Genomic DNA, 22,718 nt, shown 5'->3' with positions numbered 1-22,718 from the left:
CTCTTTATTTTAAAGGCAAAAGAGTATTTTTACTTATCAGGGCAAATTATTCTCATCATTTAGTGAAGAGGCTCATGCCCAAATTGCCAGAGGCCACTGAACCAGGGCAAAATAGTTTTTGCTAGATATTAAAAGAGGATCAAAGTTTTTCTTCAGCATTTTAAATTAATAGAGCAGCTCTATTTGAAAACATTGCTATCTTTGCTCACTTTGCAGTTCTATAAGCATAGCTAAGTCATAGCTGTGTCCTTCATTATACCTGATCTATAATAATAATCACAATATTTATCTACAGAGCGATTTCTAAATCCAGATTCATAGTGCATTATAAGCCGGAAATTAACACAAACAAGTCATTTGAATTAATTTGTCATGAAAATTTGAATCTATAATTTAAGAAATTACTTTCTGTCTGTATTTGGAACATATTTTTCGAGAACCATTCATCTTATCGGATCTAATCAGTGATTTGTTAAGGGTGAAGGAGGTGCAAGGTCAAATTTTGAATTATTTGGACACACGATGAATTTCATATTAATAAACTTTAAATAAACAGGCGACCAGCTCTCTGTTGCAGCAGCCTCATCAATGTAAGTAACGTTGTTGGTCTGATTCTCCAGTTCAGGGTTCTGCTTACTGAGGGAAGCTTCATGGAACTTTGCATAAACAGGTGAACAGCTCTTTGTGCAGCAGCGCTGGTGCAGCTTCAGGGTTCTGCAGCAGGTCTTTACTTGCCACAGGTCACTTCTACAGTTTCAGAGAGAAAACTGCAATAACCACAGACCAAGTAAACAGACCATTCCAGACAGACTGGTTTAAAACTGGCACTGCACTAGTTCAAATGAAATCAGCAAATTTAGATGGAAGTAAAATCAGCAAAGGCTCTCTGATAAAACTATGTCCATCTTAAGACATTCCTGAGTCAACTGACCGGATGGACAGATAAACCTGCAGGTTTTAATTCCGTTTAAATAGTTAAAGTATAATATAACAGAAGGAACACAGTTCTAACCACTAACTGTAATGTCATTACTAAAAAAACTAATTATTGCATTAGCGGGAGCAGTCATGTGCTCACAGTAACACGTTAAGTTACATTATAGCACTGTTCATGTGTTTGGAAAAATTGACTTTAACTAGAGAGGAAGCATAAACTAATCCACCCTGAGTCTAAACAGGGTGTTTACTCCTTTGCAGCAGCAGCAGCAGTGAATGCCTCAGTCATCCAGACAGACAGGAAACCCATGCACCCAGGGAACTGTGGCTCTGTGTGCTTTCTCCCGGTCAGCTCCCTCTGCTGAGTGCAACAGAACCCGATGCAGCGCCAGCTTTGATCAGCCCACTTCAAACACTGACTGGTTCTGCTGCTGCTGCTCCCAGAGCTGCAGCGCTCGGTCCCTCCGGCTCCCCACCTCCACGGGAGCGAAACCCGCTCAGCATCCGTCTGCAACCCATCCGAGCGTAAGGGGATACGGGGAGAGAGGCCGACTTTCACCTCCATCCTTCAACCCTCCCCCTCCCCTCCACCTGCACCTCGCTCCCACACACACACACACACACACACACACACACACACACACACACACACACACACTCAACAGATCTCATCATTTATGGATGACTTTATTTATAAACAAGATCCACTTGCGCTCTATTTCTCGCTGCTACCGCTTTTGTGGAAGTGAAATTGCACTTGGGGTGGTGCCTCGTCTCCCCGGCGGCTCCCTGGGGGGTCACAGAGTGGACTGGGGGGATAGATAGCATCATGATAGGGATGTGTTTGGATGGTTATGCGCTGCAGGAAGTGGAGCTGTCGGAGCGGAGGCTGTCCCTTTCCCCTCCAAGTTTTTCTTTCATATGCCTGCGTAGCTACCACATGAATATTCTCACTTCTCATTCACCCCTTTCATATCAGACGGTCGGACAGAGAGGCTGCAGTCAGTCTTATTACAACTTTTAATGAAAATCGTCGAGCTCCAGAACAAGTTTTGAAAAGGAGAGCGAGATTGAAATATGTGCAGGAGCAGAAACGATGTGATCTCTGCTGTTTTACATGTGAAAAGGAATAACATTTGAATACGGCGTGTATGTGAGGGGATGAAAGTCGTCGAGGATTGGGAAGAGCAGAACTCCTTGTAGCGTGGCAATCACCACCACTTGGTCAAAAAATTAGAGTGGGTGTTAAACGTTGGCAGTAAACTGTTTTGGCGAGTTCTCAAAGACTGTTGAAATGAAAAAATCAATTCACCTTAATTTTTGGGGGGGGATTATTGGCATCCCTGCCAAGTGGAGGCGCCGTTTAACAAGCTACTGGCTGAGAGAACCAGAATTTTATCCAAACATTTCCCCAACATCATATTTAAAGTTTGCCTTGATGACACTTTATTGATCGAACGAGGCATCTGCAGCCGCAAGTGGTTCTTAATTCTCTTTGCTGCCAAGACCGAGCAGTTGAGCGGTTTTCATGAACAGAACAAAGCCTTTCCGTCGAGATGTCATCAGTCAGTTAGGCCAATATGAGCTCTTGACAGTCTTATCGTATTTGCGTCCATGTTTGCAGATAAATGTGCCGATTTGAAAACTATTATTTTACAGAACAACGCAGAAAAGGTGTGCACTTACATATTAGGCAAACGTATATTTATCTTTTGAGTTCTATATAACAAGTTGTATTTGTTTTCCCCTTTTATTTTTACAATATCTTTTTTGCTTAAACTGTAAAACATCAAGCCTCAGTTACATTTCTTTGTCGTATAACAACTCAAGATTCATTGCCAATTATTTAAAAATATATATATCGGACGAAATAAAACAATTTAGTTTACTCTCTAATATCAGTATCGACGATCAGTATTGGTCAGACTCTTTTTCAATAATCTACAGCTCAGCATTTCTCTTACTCTTGGTAAACCTGATTCAGACAGTTATGATTATCATATCATTTGGTTGGACACTGGTCACGCCTGCTAACCAAAGTTACACGGTGCAAGAACAGGTATTAGAGTCCAGGTTGAATTCAACATGTTCATAATCTGCCAGGAATGAGCACATGCTTGTATTTAATTGTCCAGTGCAGTGCTATGAGACATGATACTACATTGCACTGTTGGCTGGCGCCGCAATCATTTGCCTGAGCTCTTTGCTTTGGCACCGTGGTCTCATTGAAATGAATGAGGGGGTTTCGGTTTATCATGCTGTCTGAACATGGCTGCAAGCTGTCAGGATAGTTTGGCAGCTAAAGATTGCACATAATTACTTCACGTTTTGTTGTATGGTTATGTAGGTACATAGTATCAATACATAGTTGGGCAGACTGTGCCTGTTCTTTAGTTTGGTTGGAAAAACCTAATCCTGACTGTGTAATTTGATTTGATATTCCCCTTTTATCTGGATGTCTAAAGCAGAGGCCCCTCCGCACACAGGGCAGCACAGATGGGCTCCTGAAGGCCTTTGTCCAATCCGATCAACACACCAGCTTTTCAGGACGGAAACTGGATATTCCACCTACCCTCCTTAGAAAAGAATGCGCTCGTTCCCCCGCGTGAGCTCCTTCTGTTTTTACATGTTCCTGTTGAGCAACCAGACGAAAACAAACAAAGCAGCAAAAGACTTGCAGCCTGTGTTGAGACTATCGGAACCAGCTGGGGTCCGACACTGATTGGCTTGGGAGGTGAAAGAGGTTGTGCAAAGAACAAATAATCCCTAAGTCAGCATCTGGTATTCTTTAACTAGCTCTCGTCTTTTTAAAACTGTGTTATTTGGTGGATCTTGTCCAAACAGTCTGCTGCTGGTGCTGCTGCTGCCGCTTTTGAGCAGACTCCACGGCTCTGGTGTGAGAGACGCAGAGCTTGAAGAAACACAGAGACAGATAAAAAACAGGTTCGGCATGTTCTCCCCTGTGCGCAGATGTTCACATCTACCTGACTTCCTCACACAAACAAACGCTGGGTAGTGTTGGTATTATAACATCTAAACATCTCCAAGCAGTTGACATCTGGTGCCACCACCGAAAAAAAAGACGGCCACGCCAAGTCTGAAGTAATTTATCAAACTGTGTGAAGAAGAAAATCTAAATTGAGACTGCATGATTGGTGTTTTTGTTTTTAAGCGTGAAAGGGAATATATAATTGCGCAGAGGAAGTGCCTGACAAAAAAAAGCATAGTGATCTTTAAAGGTAAAGCACAGCACAAACCGGAGCCATAGACATTCTGTATATAGGGATCAAACAACAGGAGATGAAATACATAGCTATTTCTCTAGTGGAATGGGAGTGCGAGTGTGTGTCTATATGTGCGATTATAATATAGGGACCGCAACTGAGAGTGGACTCGCCGCTCCATCTCCATCTATATCCCCCTGGGCCGTGCAGGAGACAGACGGCAATGCAGCTCTGTCCCCCTTGTATCTGCTTTCAGCGCCACGTCCAGCCCCGCGTTTCAACCTGCGAATGGACGACAGACACGGGCATTAACTCCTCGCTTGGCAGCAGGGCTGAGAGCAGATCTGCGGAAGGTGCTCGACGCCCTTCAAAGGCGGCGCTTCCTCCGGAGGGAAAGAGCAGGGGGGCTTTGATCAATATCCCTTGTGTGAAGGCTGCAGACACGGAAGGTTAATGGCCATTTAACCCAGTGTCACCTCCACTGTCCCCGTCTTTGCGCTAATGCCTTTGAAAACTTGACACAGCCATCTCTGTAACAGATAAACGGCCTTATCACACACAGAATGTTTGCGTGTGTACACTTGTGATGTCTATATGTCACACTGTGCAACCTAAGATACAGCATAAGCCCCCATCTTGACTGCACGCCAGCTATGGCTGCTTCATTACAGGCTTTTTTATGGTTTGTTTCATTGGATCGAGCTGATTTTTCGCTCAGATTCATTCCCTCAAGCTCCCTTTATATAAGGCTGTATATCAAAGCTGTAAATGGTCTGTTTATGTGACTTCTGCTACTGCACACTGCATTAAATCTCGCCAAAATGTGATGGAGTAATTGCAATATCGCCCTCAAGGTTCAATATCTCGGACCTATCATTGGAAGAGCAGTGAATTTTTTGGGAAACATGCATGTGACAGATTTCAGTCAGAAGAATCAACAGATTTATAGAAAATGGTCAATCTCAATAAGAACTTTCACATTCAGAGGAATATTGATGCGCAACCCTAAAAATCCAAATGAATCCTTTGTGTTATCAATTGATCTACACCGCACTGCCTACTGTCCCTTATGTTTTCCACTGGCTTTTTTCGAAAGAATTAAATAGACCCCTCTTGTGTTCCACAAAAAAAGGAAGATGAGAGGTTGTGCTCCAATTATCAGGGATTCACAACACTCTTCACAACACAAGTCTACCCCAGTTTCCTGGAAAGGAGGCACTGACCAATTCTTGAACTTTGGATTCAGGAGGAACCATATCGATTCTGTCCGGTTGGGGTTGTGCGGGGTCAGGGGAGTGTGACCACCCTGTCTATGTGTGTTTTTTTGGACTTTGAGAAGGTGCACGACCATGACCCTGGGGCACAGTACTACAGGAGTACGGGGCACAGGGGCCATTGCTGTCGGCCATACTGTCCTCTGGAAGCAAAGCGACAGCTGCGTCCATATCCTCAGAATAATGTCAGACATGTTCCTGAAAGGTGTTGGACACCATAGTTTTGTCATAGACAGGATTTCTAGGGGTGAGGAGAGTAACAGGTTTGGGAGCCTCAGGATTGCAACGCTGCTCTTTGCAGACCACGTGACTCTGTTAGCTACGTCCGACCGTGACCTATTATGGTTGAAGAATCTATCTACATTCCGATCCTCACCTACAGTCTGGGTAGAGACTGAAAGAATGAAACTGTGGACAAGAGAGTGTAGGACAGTGTTCACTAGACCTAATAGAGGTGTCTGATTTTTACCTCCCCACAAAGGTTGCAGGTAGCTCCTAAAATGTAAAGTAGTGAATAGGTGGACCAAAAATGTACTCTTGAAAAAAGTTCAACATTGAACAGCAAACAGTGGCCGAGATCTCCTGACTTTTAATCCCTGCTGTGTACGAAGTCGGCTCCTACATTGAGTTGTGCAATCCATCACGGTGAAAATAAAGTCTACATGAATGTTTGTCACATTATTGTAATGAGGCATTGCAAATCAATATGCACTTACACTGCATCATCAAGCGGCGACAATGTAATGCTGGGCAAAACAAATGCACCCTGTATCATCACCGTGATGGATTACACAACTCAAACGAGTTTCACGAGTGTACTAATTGATTTTCATATCACACGGAAGTGAATGGAAACCAGTGTTTTTCACCGCTGCCTGAACAGTGAGTTTTTTTTCCTGCTATGGGAACAAGGTCATTGGGTCCATATGTGGTGGACTGTACTGGATTCTGGATGTGGGACAGTTTTGTGCAGCCTTACAGTCCCATAATAATACATGTGCTGTCTTGTACACCAGAGTGATGCACTGGGTCAAAGTAACCCCACCTCCTCTCCAACCGTGTCTTGGCAGCGGCCTTTGTTTATCTCCGTTTGAGTCGAACCCTGACTGAGGAGGAGCGATAAAAGTTCACAACACAGACCGGACCTTCAACAATGGCGAGTCTGCTGAACCCTCTTGGAAGATGGAGTGCCAACCCTCATCTTCCCTCCTTTGAGACGCCTCTAATCGCCATGTGCACCGGAGTCATTAGCGTCCGCGATCCCCCTTTTGCTCTCCTGCTCGCTTCCTCCTTCCTTCCTTTCAGGGGCTCACAATGAAGTCATTTGCATCCCTCCAGGTTGCTACGATACTCGGCCCCCCTAACTTGAAATGTTTTGCCTTTGCTTTGAAGGTTGATTTCAGGAGGAAAACAGGGGAAGAAAAGAGACACACACGTGTGTGTGTGGTGCTGAATTTGTTGTGTTACTAAAGTTGCAGTTACTCAATCGTTATTATTTATTTGGTGATATTTAAAAAGGTGTTTTTTACCCTAAACACTGCCTTTGTTTGTGTGCATGGACGTTTTTGTCTATGTGGCCCTAATGAGGCTGTTAGTTGATATTGCCATATGTGCATGAACACATCAGAGAGCCCCTAGGCAAAGACTATTCTTTTCCCCTCACTCATTATGGTTTGCTTTTTAGCTGCGTCTGCAACGGGCGGCCAACAAACAGAGGGCGAAATTGACAAATTCCTGAAGTGATGGTGCAGATTAATGCGCTGAACACTGGGAGGCTTCGTTAGATGCTGATGCACACTCAATTTCACAGGCTTCCTGAAGATTCTTCCCCATCAGACTGCACCGTTTGTGTTTTATTGTTGAGTTAATTTCACTGTGTGTTCTCAGACAGTGGAAACACAGATGAGGGTTCGAATGAGCAGATAGAGAGCCGTCAATTCATGTTTCAGATGGATCATCCCCACAGGGGAGGGGGGGGGGTCGATGTGGTCAGGGACAGGAGGCATAAATGAAGTCGTACCACAAACCCTCGAGCCTTATTACTGTGCATTAGCGTTTCACCAAGTTTCTGTCTGCCCCAACCTCCTCTGGGATGTGTCTGGCCTTTGAGGATGCTCGACTGACGGCTGGTGAGGGGCCGCTCCCCTCCCACCTCAGTCACCCCTGCCTGGCGGCGCCTCCTGTATGGCGCTGCAGCCGGGCTTAGGGCTAATTAGCCCCGGGGAAATAAAGACAGAAATCCACTTTTCACAATGAGAGATTGCCGGTGCTAAATCAGGCTAATGCTAATACTCTACTTGGAGGTTTTGTGAGGGGTGTTTTATGCCCGTCCTTGGCACGGAGTGGCGGGGCCCAACAGCTTGCCAGGCGTGATGGTTTTTAGTGGTTCCTGCCAGGTTGGGCTCCTCTCCCTCCTGCCCCATCCATCTCGCCCTGCCTCTGTCTGAAATTCAATTGACCTTTTGTTCCACCTCACAGTGGATGGGCGCAGGCCAGCTCGACCAATAGCCAAGCCAGAGCTCTCATACCTCTTTATTTGATCTGTCCTGCCGAGCCCAGTGCTTTCATTACCTACCCAAACACCCCCTGCTCACCCTCTCTCCTCCTCCTCCTCTCCTCCACAGCTACATCAGCTTTTTATCTTTTTCACCCCCTTTCTTGTCCTGCTCTTCCTCCTCCTCATGTTTTTGATTGTTATGGTGATTGGCTTTTGTTTGTTCCTGCTCAGCTTGTTTTTAAACACAGCCCGTTTTCTCCTCTGCTTTCCCGCAGAGGACTTTTTTCTGACTTTGCAAAAGTGCTGAGGTAGCCTCCCTGTCGCTCAGGGCAGAGCAGCTCTGCGTTGCTGTGCTGTGACGAGCCCCGTCGTGCACATGACCTGCCAATCATCTTGATCTTTTGGGGTTGACAAATTAATCCCAGCGGCCTCGTTCCAGCCACTAATTACTTCTTCATTCAAACAAGCACCATTGTCTCAACTTTGCCTTCATCCGGCGTCTTTCGCCCTTCATCTGGATTCGGTGTTCATTCTGTGCTCGCTCCTCTCATCCTCGCATGCTTCTGCACCTTGCCCTCGCTCCAGCGTCAAAGTCATTAAATCCTTTCTGTCCCCTCTCCACCCCCACATGCTCCGTCTCTTTTCTTCTCCTGCTCTAACCTCAGTACGGGCCTGCTGCACTGTGATACATACTAAAGACCAACTTCAGCACTCACAGCATCTCATGTGTGACCGCTACCAATCAGAGCCCGCTGTCGTACAGTGAGGGCTTTGCGGACGGTTGGACTCGGCATCTGTGTGATTGGGCCTTTTTTGGAAGTGTTGGTGTATACGTGTGTGTGTGTGTGTGTGTGGAGGTGTGTGTGTTAGCCCTTCTTCACCCCACTGGAAAAAAGTAGCAATCCTGTATTTATAAGATGAAGAGGGGATTATAAATTCTAGTAAATGTCGCTTATGGTGTAGAATAATGAAAATGAGTCTCATTACGTTACATTAAACATATACTTGTAGTATACTGTATATTTATAAAAGTAGAGATTTTGTAAAACTGCCTTTAGGCTTTTGCAAAGTTTAAAAGAACCATTTTGTTTTTTTTTAATTCTCATGCAATAAGAGCGCAAACATTTGATAAGTGGGTCCCTGTATTGTTTGTATCTGGTGCTCTATGTCCAGATGCACGTGGCTGTACATGCAGCAATTTTGTGGTGGTGGTTACAGTCAAAATTGCAGGTCATGTGACGCACGGGGGGGGGGTGGCTAGTTCATGTTCTCCTGTGACTAATCATTATGGTAGGATCTGCTCTTAAAACAATAAAACAAAATTGCATGATTACAATTCTCATTACCACAGTTTAAGGTCCTATTTCAATTAAGAGAGTGCAGCGTCGGTGCAAACGCTCGATGCCCCAAAATGCAGACGAGTGTGAAACCTTTCAAGGGGCATTTGGTGAACAAGTTTCATTACCACACACAATCCAAGAGGATACACACCTTGAGCAAGGGCACGATAGATTGCATTTTCCAGAGGGTGCGTATTGGCACCGGCATCAGTGCCACAATAAAATGAGAAAAGAAAAAGACTGCAAGCCAACTTACAAACAATGCATGTTTGAAAACATTGCTAAACTGAAAGGACACTCGGAGTGCAAGCCTCTGCCAAGGCCCAGCAGTCTTCTTGTGAAAACACATTTAAATTCACTAGGTCTGGATTTGTATTTGGCTCTGCACCAAAAATTGTATACACTCAAAAATATCAGTCCCCTAAACACGTTGTTAATCCTTTATGGCAAAGAGCATTTTTTGTGGGGAACGAAATATGTTTCACACTCAAAAACCATCAAACTTTAATATTAAGCCAGTGATGCTGCGACATGAAGCCTGTTGCATTGTCCTGATTGGAGAGGGAGCAGGTCACCACGGACAGCCGGCTGAGTAATGGGGGGGCTTCGGGCCACATGCAGCTATTGTGATCGTCTCATTCCGACATTAACAAAGAGAACGTAGTGGTGCTAAAACAGGCTGTAGCACCATTGTGCAGACTCCATTTACCCTGCCATACAAAGGCACACAGAGCTTCAACAGGCCGACTGCCTGGCGTGTGTCAGGTCAGGTACGAAGCACAGCGACAGCTTGAACAAATATCATCTATTATTATCAGAATCTGTTTGTGCGACCGCAAGGGATTGACATCTGCAAATTATGGTTCACGGATCCATTTCTAGCAACTGCGACCGATCTGTCACCAAACCTGTGAGTTTTTAATTTATGCGCTCGGGAGGCTGTTGCTATCGAAAAAGAGTTCAGGTCAGCAACGGTTACCAGGCGAGGCAGGACGCCCACAGCCACATTTCCCGGAGAGCCCAGATATTTTTACAAGCCTCCTAATGAGAGCTGCAAGAGAGCAGGAGTCGTGTAACCGAGCGGCTTGTGAAAGTACAGAGGCGCCACTCTGCCTTCAAATTTGATCAAGGTATAGAAATGAAAAGTGTGTGTGTGTGAACGGAAAGTGCGCGAGTGCCTGTGAATCTCATCTCATCAGGAGGGGAAAAAAAGTATTTAAAGCAAGAGCCATTTGCAAGAGAGACAGGAAGAGGGATGAGTCGAGAGAATTAAGGGGCTCAACCTTTAGTTTGGCCTTTGTGCCGACATTCTCTGTCGTTCTAAGATGATTACGGATCGTGTGCTTAAGTCCTCCGGTCCTCCACCCCACTATCATTCACTTTTGAGTGTGCGTGTAACACCTGGACATCCCTGGAACATCACGAGACAAAGAATCCTCAACACGTGCGCACAACTGTTGACATTAACCCTCATTTGCATGTGCAGAGTGTGAACAGGCACGTTCGAGCCGCTGCATGTCCAAGTGTGCGTCACAGCTCGTGCTTCAATTGGGGTTTATCCATGTATGGATGGCGTTTTGATCCCCTTCCAGTTTGTTTTCCTATCGAAAGAAAAAAAAACGCCATATGGTTGAGCTCCTTGGATTAAAACCGAGCCACGATGACTTATGCCGTATGTTTTTGTGTGTCCGCAGGTTCCTCTTATTACGACAACGTGAGGCCGCTGGCGTATCCTGACTCAGATGCGGTACTCATCTGTTTCGACATCAGCCGCCCAGAGACTTTGGACAGTGTCATAAAAAAGGTCAGTGTTTTGTGTTTTTTTCCCCCGCTCCTCCTCTCAACACTTTGGATCTGCATTTAATATCTCCTGCGACACCGGAGTACCAACCGGGAAAAAAAAACCTGTTTTCCCCCCGATCAGCATCTTGTATCGCTGTGGCAGCAGATTGCATTTTCATGGCTCGACAATTGAGCAAATCAGCACAGAGTTTAGAGCCTCCCCGTTCCTTTATCTCATCAAAATGTCCATGGGTACTTGACCCGCGTCCCTCAAAGGAATGGAAGGTCAGACTGAAGAATGAGACGAGAGGCTTTGCTGCCGGGTGGGTTCGAGAGGAATATCAGATACGCAAATTAGCCACAGCAGTCATATCAAAGAGCCGATGCAAAGCCGGCTCAAGAGTTCTAGAAATCCTTGCTCTTGTAGACATTTAAAATTCAAAATCAGAGTATTATGCAGAGCAGTTGGCCAGATGGTGAAAGTTAACATTGGTAAGGAGGCCTATGGTTCAGATGCTGCGATTTCTGGAGTTGCGATTGAGTGGCGGTTAAGTGTGGGCGGGGGCGAGGTTGGGGTCATGTTTTTACAGCCAGTGGCAGACTCTGTGCCACACACTGTGAAAAACCTAATGCACATTCTGAGTCACCCGGCTTAATTGGTGGTGTCTGCGTGCACGTGTTTCATGTAGAACAGGCCAGTGCCATTTAGTGGTCTGTCATCTTGAATCCATGTGTTTGCGCTCTCCCCTTTGAACTGCGCTCTTTGTGGCCCTCGGACCGTTCCCACGTCTGGCCCGTTGACGTGTTTAGTGGTCTGAGGAGAGCTGCTAAAATGCCCCTGCAGACTTTGTAGATCTAACCCGAGACACCTTTTTTTTTTTTGAACCCACAAATATCTCTCAAGCCTCAGTGCACTTTGTCAACAGGGGGAAGCAGAGCTGCTGTCAAGCTTTTGGTTTTCCCATGAATCCCTTGGCAGGGGGTTGCCGTGACCCCTGACCTGTAGCTGTCGCCCTGGTAATCTCTGGAACCCAGGGGCACATGGAAAACCTGTTGCACAATCACCGTCCCAAATTAGACTCTTGACCTCTGGAAACAAGCAGGTTACCGGAGGGTCTCTGGATGACAGCTGGGGGAGGAGTGAGGGTTAAACCATCAAAGCTTTTGATTGGATGTTATTGGCAGAATAGGGATGGTCCTGAAAGTTCCAACACTGTTTTCTTCGTGAAAGATGAATGGATACCCCCGGCACTCTGCACACGGCTTGTGGAGTATTCCAGGGCTGGCAGCGGCTGCTGTGTATTTGTGTCGCTGGCAGAAGAGACCACTTTGTTGGTTCAGCTGAGTTTCAGGAGAGACATTTAATCTCAGGGCGATTTTAGAAGGAAGACGACTGCTCAACCTTTTCTGTAGAGATCCTGAAATAGATTTGTTTGTCTGGAGGAAAATATAACGCACTTAAGGTCGCGCAGAAACCTAAACCAAGCCTGGATGAATCATCTTTTCACATCACTCATTTAAACAGTGAAACGGTGAATTGTGCATTATCAAAAACAATTTTGTGCCTTTAATAAATTATTTAGAGCCAAAATTATTAGTTAATGGTCATTTGACAGAAAATGGATTGACAACTACTTTGATTTTCAATCTATTCAACATTTCCTTTTTCAGAAGATTTGACCGATGTAAAAACAAAATCAATTATTTTGGTTCTACAGTTCAGACAAAAAAAGGAAAGTGACGACATCACAGTGCACTTTAGGAAATAATGTGCATGTTTGACTACTTTCTGACATATTGACCAAACAATGATTTTGATAGTAAGAATCAATTAAAATAGATTGTATTTATGACTCTACTTTAACTGTACATAGTTACCAATTACCATGTTATTAGTCTCAACATTTTCTTTGAGATTAATGATTTGGTCCAATCAACTGTCAAAAACCAAATGTTACACATATTCTTGTGTCAGTCAGTAGAGTGCACATCTCCGCCAAGGCCCCACAGTCCCTTTAAATTCAGTCAAGCTGCACCAAATTTCACACACTCGTGGATATCAGTTCCCTAAATGTGCCTGACTTATTTCATCAAGATCAGATCCATGAATTCTGGAAAGTTGGTGCATGTGTCAATATATGTCCTAAAGAAAATGATGAACATTTTCATGGGTTGTTTTTTGGCCAATGTCCCCTCGTTCGACCAAGTTCCGTAGAAATTAGTTCTGTAGTTTTTGCGTAATCATAATAACAGCTAACTCACTATGCTGTTGATATAAATATACTTCAAATGTTAAAAGAATATATACATTCATAAAACATTTGACAGATAGCAGAACTAATGTCTTTTATCAAGAGCATTTATCTGCGACCAGTTCCATATTTGGCCAAATCCCTGATGTATTTCTGTGTCTGTCCTGCCAACTCGTTCCTCCACAGTGGCAAGGCGAGACCCAAGAGTTCTGTCCCAATGCCAAGGTGGTGCTGGTGGGCTGCAAACTGGACATGAGGACAGACGTCAACACCCTGAGGGAACTCTCCAAGCAGCGGCTCATCCCCGTCACCCACGAACAGGTGAGCACAGGAAACATGATGGATAAAGGAGGAGGAGAAAAAGGGGGAGAGGCTGGTATAAATGATGAGAGAAGGAGTTTGGGGGTGCCCTATAGGAAGAAAGACCGATTTGAAAACAACAGGACATGCAGAAAAGACATTAGAAAGCAAGCCAGCGATATAATCAGTGGTTTTTTCCCCCGTCTAGGATCAGCAGTGGCATTTCACTTTTGTGAAGTCCCGTAGGAGGGAAGTAAGAGACGAGGCTCATGCTACACAATCAACGGCTGCAGAATCAGAGCTGTGTGAAACCCCCTCAGGGACATGTTGCTGGGGTTGGCATTTTGACTGAAATTTGCTGACAAGGGCTGTAAGGTTGCTCATGGCGAGGGGCCGCGGAGGAGGCGGTTAGTGGAGTTTAGGGACACATTTCCCCCCCCCTGAAATGAAATATTCATGCAGATTTAGGGGTTTCTCAAAATGCAGGGATGAATAGAAAAAACGGACATTGATAAACGAGCGAGCCCTTTTTATCGCACGCCGCCATGACCTCTAAGCCAAGAGGGGACGGGGGAGAGGGAGGGGATGATAAACTGTTCTGTAAATGTGTGAATTTTTAATCAGCTTTCACCGTGTTCATTTCGTGCTCTCCCGTGTCGGACATACAAAAAGTGGAGGAGCTCTTTTTTTTCAGCGCCGCACAAAAGCCCTCAGAACAAAGGGAGCCTTCCCCCGCTGCTGTCTGAGAGCGCGCTGGAGGCTAAAAACATGCAGCCTCGGAAAAATCGGCAACTGAAAAACAGAGAGTTCATGTAAATAAGATACATAAACAAAAGATGGAGCAGGCAAAGCACTTAGCGAATGTGAAATAGCGAGGGCCCATTGGTGTCGAGGCCTGCTTTACACTGTTGTTCCGCTCTTCCTCAGTCACTCTTTTTGTCTGGGGCAGTTAAAGTTTGTGCCTCAAACGTGTCCGGAAAATGTGTGTCGGCACAGCAGACGCCAAAGTTTTACACAATGAACCCTCTGGTGCTCTAATCCAACAGGGCTGTGTTGTTATCCTGTTGTCGATCTTAAATTGAATTCCGACACAGCTGAGGAGTCGGCAGCGAGAAGTGACCACTGGGTGAACTCCAGACGTTTCCGCGCTAATCTGCCCGGAGATCCGATCGAGCTTCTCTGCTTCTCGTGCCAATCTCCACCTTGGCCGTCGTTCCACCTAATGGAGGACGTCAGTGCGTCTCGTACATGTATGTGGCGCGTTGCGTGGCCGCGACGAAAGTCAAAGGCCCGTACACTGCGGATGAAAAGATCCCTCTGTGGCGGAGAGATGTTTTAAGGTCGTGGGAAAAACGCAGTCCTGCCTCATCCGTTAGGAAACTTTCCATCGGTTGATTTTTGCTTGAACGTGCATTTATGAGTGCGATCATGAAACAGGAGATTAAACAAGAGGCCGCGCTGTGCTTTGGTGAAGAGGGAGGCCGGGGGATTTCTAAATTAAATTTGTTTCTGATTTGATTTCAAGCAAACAATTTACAGTCTCAATTAACTGGGCATATTGTAACATTACTCAGGGGAGCGCTTAATGCTGCAGGAGTTCCGTTAAGGGTTTAGCCTCTTCGCTCTAAATAGCTGCACAGCCCATGTCAACACTGGCTCTCTGGGCTCTGTGCTGCTCCGCTCCCACTCTGTTACCACAGACCAAGGAGTTAGAGCATCTGCATTATTCATGCCTCGGATGGAGGGGCTTCATTTGTCTCCAGACATGTTTAGATCATTGACATTCAGTCTACGGTCTCGATCCGCATCTTTGTCTCTGGACCGCTGCCTCTTTCTGGGACATTTCGTCTTTTACAGTGGAGATATATTGCCTGCTTGTGCCAAGGTAGTGTGAGAGACGGGGGGTGCATGCTGGAAGATTTCAGTCTCTTTGTGAAGAGCTCAAACAGCAGTGGTGTCGAAAAACGTCCACTAAAAAGTCAGAGGACACAAAAGAATTTGTTCAGGGCCTGATGAAGTGCATTGTGTCGAATTTGGTGTGATTTGGACACGTGATACCTTCATTATTAATTGACTTTGAAGAAACAGGCGACCAGCGCTCTGTAGCTGCTACTGCTGGGACTCATCAACAAAAGTGACGTTGTTGATCATGACAACAGCACGTTCACGACAATGTGGCGCATTCACGACAACTGATTCTCCAGTTTGGGGTTCAGGGTTACTGAGTGGAGCTTTTCTGAACCTTGAATAAACAGGTGAACAGCTCTTTGTGCAGCAGCGGTGGTGCAGCTTCAGACCTGCAGCAGGTCTTTACTGGCTGCAGCTCATATACTGTTGGTCACTTTTGCAGTTTCAGAGAGAAAAGCTGCAATCAGCATCACCACAGGCCAAACAAACGGCTTATTCCAATCAGACAGGTTTAGAACTTGCACTGCACTAGAAAAAAAGCGGCAACTGAAAACCACTGAAAGGAGAAAACGGGGAAGAAAATGGCTTAAAGATAAAAAAGCTGAAAAAGTTATGCTGATGTTTTGCTCATTAAAGGTTTGATGCGCTCGTGTCTTTCCCTTTTCATCTTCACCACGCTGCAGTTTGTAACTCGCTTGCTTACGAATAATCTCACTCTCTCCGTCTTTGTGTCGTAGGGAAGCACGATAGGTCGACAGATGGGGGCGGTGGCCTACGTGGAGTGCACCTCCAAGGTTTCGGAGAACAGCGTCCGAGACGTGTTCCACATCACCACGCTGGCGTCGGTGCAGCGGACGCAAAAGCCGCAGCTCAAACGCAGCAGTTCCCGCAGGGGCTTGAAGCGAGTGTCACAGCTCCCCCTGCCGCCGCTGCCGGGTCGGACTGAGCAGATTGACCAGGCCCCGACCATCAGGAAGGACCGAGCCAAGAGCTGCGTGCTCATGTAGAGACCCATTCTTCTAAATATATATATGTATATATCTAAACACAGAAATATATAACAGAGGAAGTCTATTTATTGTTTTTTTTTTTGTTGTTTTTTTCCTCATGTTTTCATTTTTTTTGCACTGCAGAGTGGTGGGGATAAAAGAAACACTGCGCTGTGAAAACAAAATGCTTTTGGATTTATTTTGTTTTGCCTGTGTGCATATTTTCTAAGCTGTTTACATATTTGTGTTGTTTTGAGATGATGGCAATTTGGACTAACTCTCCGGACACGTGGAAGCTGCGACAGCGGAAGTGTCGTCTCGTCCTGGGTATTAAAGAAGAACTCATTTCCTGAAACGGCTCAAATGAAAGGATGGTTCTGTGGCGGAGCGGGCGATGAGGAGAGTGACGTGAGAGGAGCCATGGTGAAGACGGACGTCTGTGGATGAAACTGTCAAAGACAATGTCGCTGAGCGCACATGAGGACTAAATGTCCAGCTTCGGCCTGTAGTTGCCTCCTGTCGCCATATCTGAGAGAGAAACTTGTATGTACAGTCTTGCTGAAAAGGGATTAGGTGAAACGATGAGTCAAACCAAACATTAGGAGCTGGAAATGAGATTTTGTGACACTGATGGAAGTTCTGTGAAGGTGTGTGTGTGTGTGTTACAACCACAAGTGCATTTTAAGAATAAAGAAAAATGCCACAGCACAGCCAACCTGATGTTATTTTGCTCATTTTAACACCACTTTTCTCAACGACTCCAACTTGTGTCAGTTTCACTGAAGTTAATGCTGTTGTCACTATTTTAAAGTTGTTTCTTTGTGGAAAATAAAGTGAGAAAATGTTAGGGCTATTTTGTTGTACTTTCACCAAATTCTGAAATAAAGCAGCAGCTTGACCCTACAGGGAGACAACGGGTTAGTTTCCTTCCTTCCTAAGTAGATCCCAACAAAGGATAATTCTTTTCACATTCACAACATTGCGAGATAGCACATTTTCACCGAATTACCAGGAAATCATTTATGGATCTTAATGAAACACAAAAACTGACAATTTGCAATTGGGTGCAGATAAAAATCCAAATCTGGATCTAGCGAATTTAAACATTGTTTCGTAAGGGGACTGTTGGACCTTAGCGGAGGTATGTGCTCCACTGAGTCCCATTCTAAATGTTTCCTAACTGCTACAAGGTTGTTCATTTTTCACCCTTGTCTATTTGTTGGTTGGTTGGTCAAGATTATATAAAAACTACTGAACAGATTTCCACAAAAAGGACACATTACATTTTGGTGCAGATCTAAACAAAGAGGCGGATCCAGAAATATTATTTCTCTTTCTTTAACATTGCGAGATAGGACATTTTTATTGACATTAACAAATTTCTTGATGAATTTGATGAAAAAAGAAATCAGGCATGTTTCGGGGCCTGATTATCATGAATTTTGGTGTGGATCCAAATCCAAATCTGGATCTAGTGAATTTAAATGTGGTTTTATAAGGGGACTCTCTGGCCTTGGTGGAAGCATGCACTCTACTGGGTGTCATTAAACCATGTGATTATCACACTTCAACCAACTGTTTCATTTTAATCAGATGAAGCAAATAAATCATTTACACGATCGTTATTCTCCTTTATCAGCCTGTAAATAATAAGGCTCCACTTCCTGTGTTAATGCCATCTCTGTGCTCTCCTGCAGCCTGAGGAATGAGTCAGTCTGTTGAGGTAATGTGCACATACCTTGCAGACCTCTGTGCCGGCAAAAACAAAATTGAACTGCAATGCAGCAGCACCCGAGCACTGAATTTTTTTTTTTTTTAAAGTGTCCGACTCCAAACTATTTCAGGGACTTCAACTCTATTCAGTGCGACAGATGACGTGACATGCGAGCTCTTATATTGACAGGGAGCAATTTTGGTGTCCAGCTGGTCCATAGACTTTTTTTCTTCTTCTGGACCCCAGGAACACAGTTTCTCTTACGCAGCAGGACTTTCTGTCTGGAGTGGTTTTGCATTTGGCAAGATGCTGCTGCTTCCTGACAGGATTTAGGTGGAGGTGAGCGTGGACAGGCCCGTCCACTGTAAGTCGAAATCACTCTGGCAGCAACTAAAAGCTTTACCTCTACAACTGTCAGTGTTGTCTGACAACTTAACTGGTGTTAAATCCCTGCTAGACAGCCAGGATAGATGTGGAGAGAAACAGGCGAACAGAAGAAACTGAAGGGGAAGCGACAGAGGGTGTGTGAGGGGAAGAACTGAAGGAATAATCAGACAGAAATATGTATTTCAAATATCAAAACCTCCTGCAGCTTGTTTCCTCACGTAGGATGGGAGATGGATTCACAGCTGTTACAACAGTTTCACAATGTCGTCAGGGCAAAGAATGCTTCAAATTGTCCAAAGAACGAATAGGAAAAATAAAATAAAAAATCAATGGAAAGAAATCAGCGGCAAGATAGAAAAGAAAAACCATTTCAGCAACACAAACTTTTTTGGGGCTTTCTCAAGTATTTGTCCATTTCTTCAGAGATACTTGTTTTCATCATCGCGCTTCAAGAAACAATCGGATTCGACGGCCTGGGAAGGAAACATCAATCTGCTGAACTGCTCAGCTCATGCCGTGAGTGGCCAGGGTTCACGGGTAGGTTGGCTACAAAGGGTAACAAGGCAAACAGGTCAGGAATCTGTGATGCAGACGATTTTTGGCGTGGATCGGGACAAAACCCAGAATCTTTGATTTCTTTTCAATTTCTTAGATTTTTTTTGACATTTTCACCAACCAGAGGAATGTTAGGCATTTACAAAGGTTTGCATTCTATTGTTAATCTATTGTAACTGCTGTGAATCGCCAGTGTAATACCAAAGAGGGATTGTCCACCAAAATGTGACAACAACCCATCTGTAAATCGAGTTAAAAACACTGAAGCTTCCAAAAATGATATTACACATGGGCTACCAAACACACATAGGCTACACAATAGTATTCTCTATAATCAAGTAGTGTAAATGTCATGCCTGCACGCTCTAAACTGTAAACACAAAGACATGCCTTAATTATCAGGGACATAAAGTTCAGTGTGTGTGCAAGTGAGGATCCAGATAAGCACCTGCAGATGTATATAAACAAGGCAATACAGCTTTAAGAGGCTGTGCAATCAGCTTCTGGTGGATGATCGCTTTTTGGCACAACACCCACTTATTAAACCCACAAGGAAGTGAGTGTTTGATATTTGAAAGAGAGATTTTTAGTGGTGTGTCCCAAAGAGTAGAAAGAGAAGCTGTAATTTTTCTAGGATGGCCACATTAGTCACAGAGTAGCGGTAGAGAGGTGTTGCCCAGGGCAGGAAATGAGCAGTGGAAATGAGGGCAACCCCCGCGTCGGGGGCACCAGGCTCCTACAGTTCAGACTGATGCTTAACAGGATTAGTGTTGCGGTGCAAATGTTTGTGTGTGATGGCATCATCTCCATTGCACTGCCCCGCATCTCCCCCATCAGCCTGCATAACGTCAAATAAAGCAAGTCATCCAGACGCTGCTGCCAGACGCGTGGACATCTTGCCAAGACGAAGACCAATCAGCTGCTGCTTTGTTTGTGAAATTAAACCCACATCTGAGTTTATCTGGACCATCTAGTCCCACTTAGAGGCAGGTTTATTACGGCAGGATGTCCTCAAATTCAGCAATCTGATCAGCCATTTGCCCTTTACCTCTGAGACGCCAGGAGGATTAGTACCTTCGCAGGTTCACGCTCCGTCTCTGCATTCTTGACTTTCCCTTCTCCGGCTCTGACCGACACAGAGAGCCCAGTCATCTCAGCCCTGAGCAACCAGAGGTGACGTCACGTGCACAGGAAGTCCACCATCACGGAGCGTTCTTTGGCAAATTACTACAATTTGCAGATGGGGTTGTGTCCTCAGAAATGGCAGAGCGACAGAGAGAGTGCAGAGAGAGATGGAGAGAGAGAGAGAAAGTGATTGACACACCCAGACACACGGAGGAGGGGTGATGGAGAGCGAGAGAGACGGTACTTGGCCCGTCTGCTGACAAAAGGCCACAGAGCACAGCCACAAATTAAATACAGTCATGAGAGGATTTGTAATGAGAAGGAGTATGCGACTACGCCAAACACACACACCCACACACCCACACACCCACACACACACACACACGAAACTGGCAGAGATTATGGCATTGACGATCAGTGCCCTGCACAAGAAAATGCCTTCAACGGCATATTAATCTGACGACCTTTCCCCTGTTACCTCTTAAGATTTTCAACTTTATTGTTTCCTCTTTCCCAGCAGATAAACTCGACAAAGTAGAGTCCAACCTGGTCCCCTCCCTGTGGTGGGTTAGCAGTGAAACACAGGCTGTGGAGATTAATTAGGCCACGGTTTAGTGCTTTCTGCTATAGTTAAAATGTGTGAGCGTGTGCTTTAATATAGTTGATCGAGTGTGTGTGTGTGTGTGTGTGTGTGTGTGTGTACTCGTGAACATCTTTATCTGTATTTGTCTCTGTGACTGAGTTTACATCTGGGACCAACATCTCAAAAGTAGAACAGGGGAGGATTTGACTAAAGGGAGAAGTTATTGATATTTTAGAAGGTGTGTTCTCAGATGGATGCACACATATTTCCCTGAGGGATTAGAGATTGTGTGACTGAGCTGTGCGACGGGGAGGTGGTGGTGGTGGTGGTGGTTGGGGCTGATAAGATGTAAAAGATGGAGAGGTTTGGCAGCGATATTCAGAATCCACTGCTCGAGTCTTTAAATTGGAGTCCACAGACTGATTCATATCTTGGAGGGCTTCCATGGAAAATAAACCAGCTTTTATCTGTGATTGAGGTGAACAATTCTGAGGATTTATTGTGTGTTGCAAAGCTGGAGCCGGCCTGAGCTGTTGTGTTCTTTAAGCTGGGCCTAGTTAATTGTTTTAATGCCGTACTACTAACATTATGTCTTTCTCGCTCTGAAAATGGCAGCCACGATCAGAGCTGGAGCAGAGCAATTTTCTTACGTCATCCAGTCACATCTTTCCTCGACTTGAAGACATTTTCCATCGAGGTCAAGGAAATGTAGGAAACTGCAGCCTTAGGGCTCCATTTTAATTATCTCAGCTCATGGTCTAAAGCGCACAGTGCATTCTGGGCTGTTTCCAAATCCACTTTTGCTCGTTTCAGGATGGAACAAAGTTTGTAAAGGGTTGTACTTGCTCACCTAATGAATCCCAATTTGTCAATTAAAGCGCTATAAATCAATCAGAGAGCCAGCTCCTATTCCCTTTAAAAGCCAGGTGAGCTTGGACCTTGGTGCATTGCTATTAAAAGGCGGACTTGCCAGGTAATAGGAAAGAACACTTCTCCGGAGAGGAAACAGTTTCGCAATACACGTGAATAAATCCTCTGTGTGTTTCACGCTAATGTTTGGGCTTCATACGTAGGTGCGTAATACTATCTTGATAATGCACCCTTCATGTAACAGAAAAAGACTGTGCCACTGACTTCAGATCAGATTTTAAAGGTGTGGTTAAAAGTGTGATCACTTTCCACTTCCTCCCACCATCCAGAAATGGAGGTTAAATAACCGGGATACAAACGCTGCCATCTTGTGTATTTGGAGCCAGAGTCTGTACTGCAAGGTCCCACTGGTACACATCTCAGCTGTCTATCATGACGTTTAATCCTCTTTTTGTAGCATCAGATAAGTAATTAAAACCAAACTTACTGGACAAATGAACACTTTACAAACCATTTATTTACTTTGACCTTTTAGTTTGGCTCATATCCTTTTCCACAAATATAGAGGAGGTGGGTTGTGTGACCTGTACTGCAGCCAGCCAACAGGTGGCGATCGAGACTCTTTGGCTTCACTTTTGGGGAAATGTCATGTCATCCATCTTTATATACAGTCTATAGCCTGACCACACCTTGTTTTAGACCAACACAGCATGAGTGGTCAGATGGTCACTTGCTATTTTAACAATATGGGTGCTTGATGGGAAAATGCCTTGGTTGGTCTGAAACTAACAAAGTCAGTGGTGATGTGCTTGGAGTCAGTCTGGGTTGGGTGTTAGACAGGGCCCCTATCGCTGTTAACTTGTAGCAGCTACATGTTCTTGTTGGATTCTGAAGTACATTTGTTTTAAGTCATATGATCAAGCTGGTAAACTGTCAGGAGCCAATCGTATGCTAAATAACTACAACAGCAAGTTGCAATTGA

At 44.9% G+C, this 22,718-nt stretch overlaps 1 protein-coding gene across 1 annotated transcript in view; it reads left to right on the top strand.

Annotated features, from left to right (window-relative positions):
• rnd2 (Rho family GTPase 2) overlaps positions 1-17,411 on the top strand; it is a 29,939-nt gene extending 12,528 nt beyond the window's left edge. Inside the window, exons 3-6 of the mRNA XM_035179936.2 lie at positions 10,966-11,075; positions 13,492-13,626; positions 16,251-16,516; positions 16,760-17,411. Of these exons, the coding sequence (XP_035035827.2) occupies positions 10,966-11,075; positions 13,492-13,626; positions 16,251-16,516; positions 16,760-16,763 (515 nt within the window). The 3' untranslated portion in view covers positions 16,764-17,411. The remainder of the gene's footprint in view (positions 1-10,965; positions 11,076-13,491; positions 13,627-16,250; positions 16,517-16,759) is intronic.
• Positions 17,412-22,718: the final 5,307 nt, after the last annotated feature.

This window comes from Hippoglossus stenolepis, chromosome 16 (assembly GCF_022539355.2).
Source record: "Hippoglossus stenolepis isolate QCI-W04-F060 chromosome 16, HSTE1.2, whole genome shotgun sequence".
NCBI lineage: Eukaryota > Metazoa > Chordata > Actinopteri > Pleuronectiformes > Pleuronectidae > Hippoglossus > Hippoglossus stenolepis.
The sequence above is the reverse complement of the archived record's forward strand: the minus strand, read 5'-3'. Positions and strand labels throughout refer to the sequence as shown.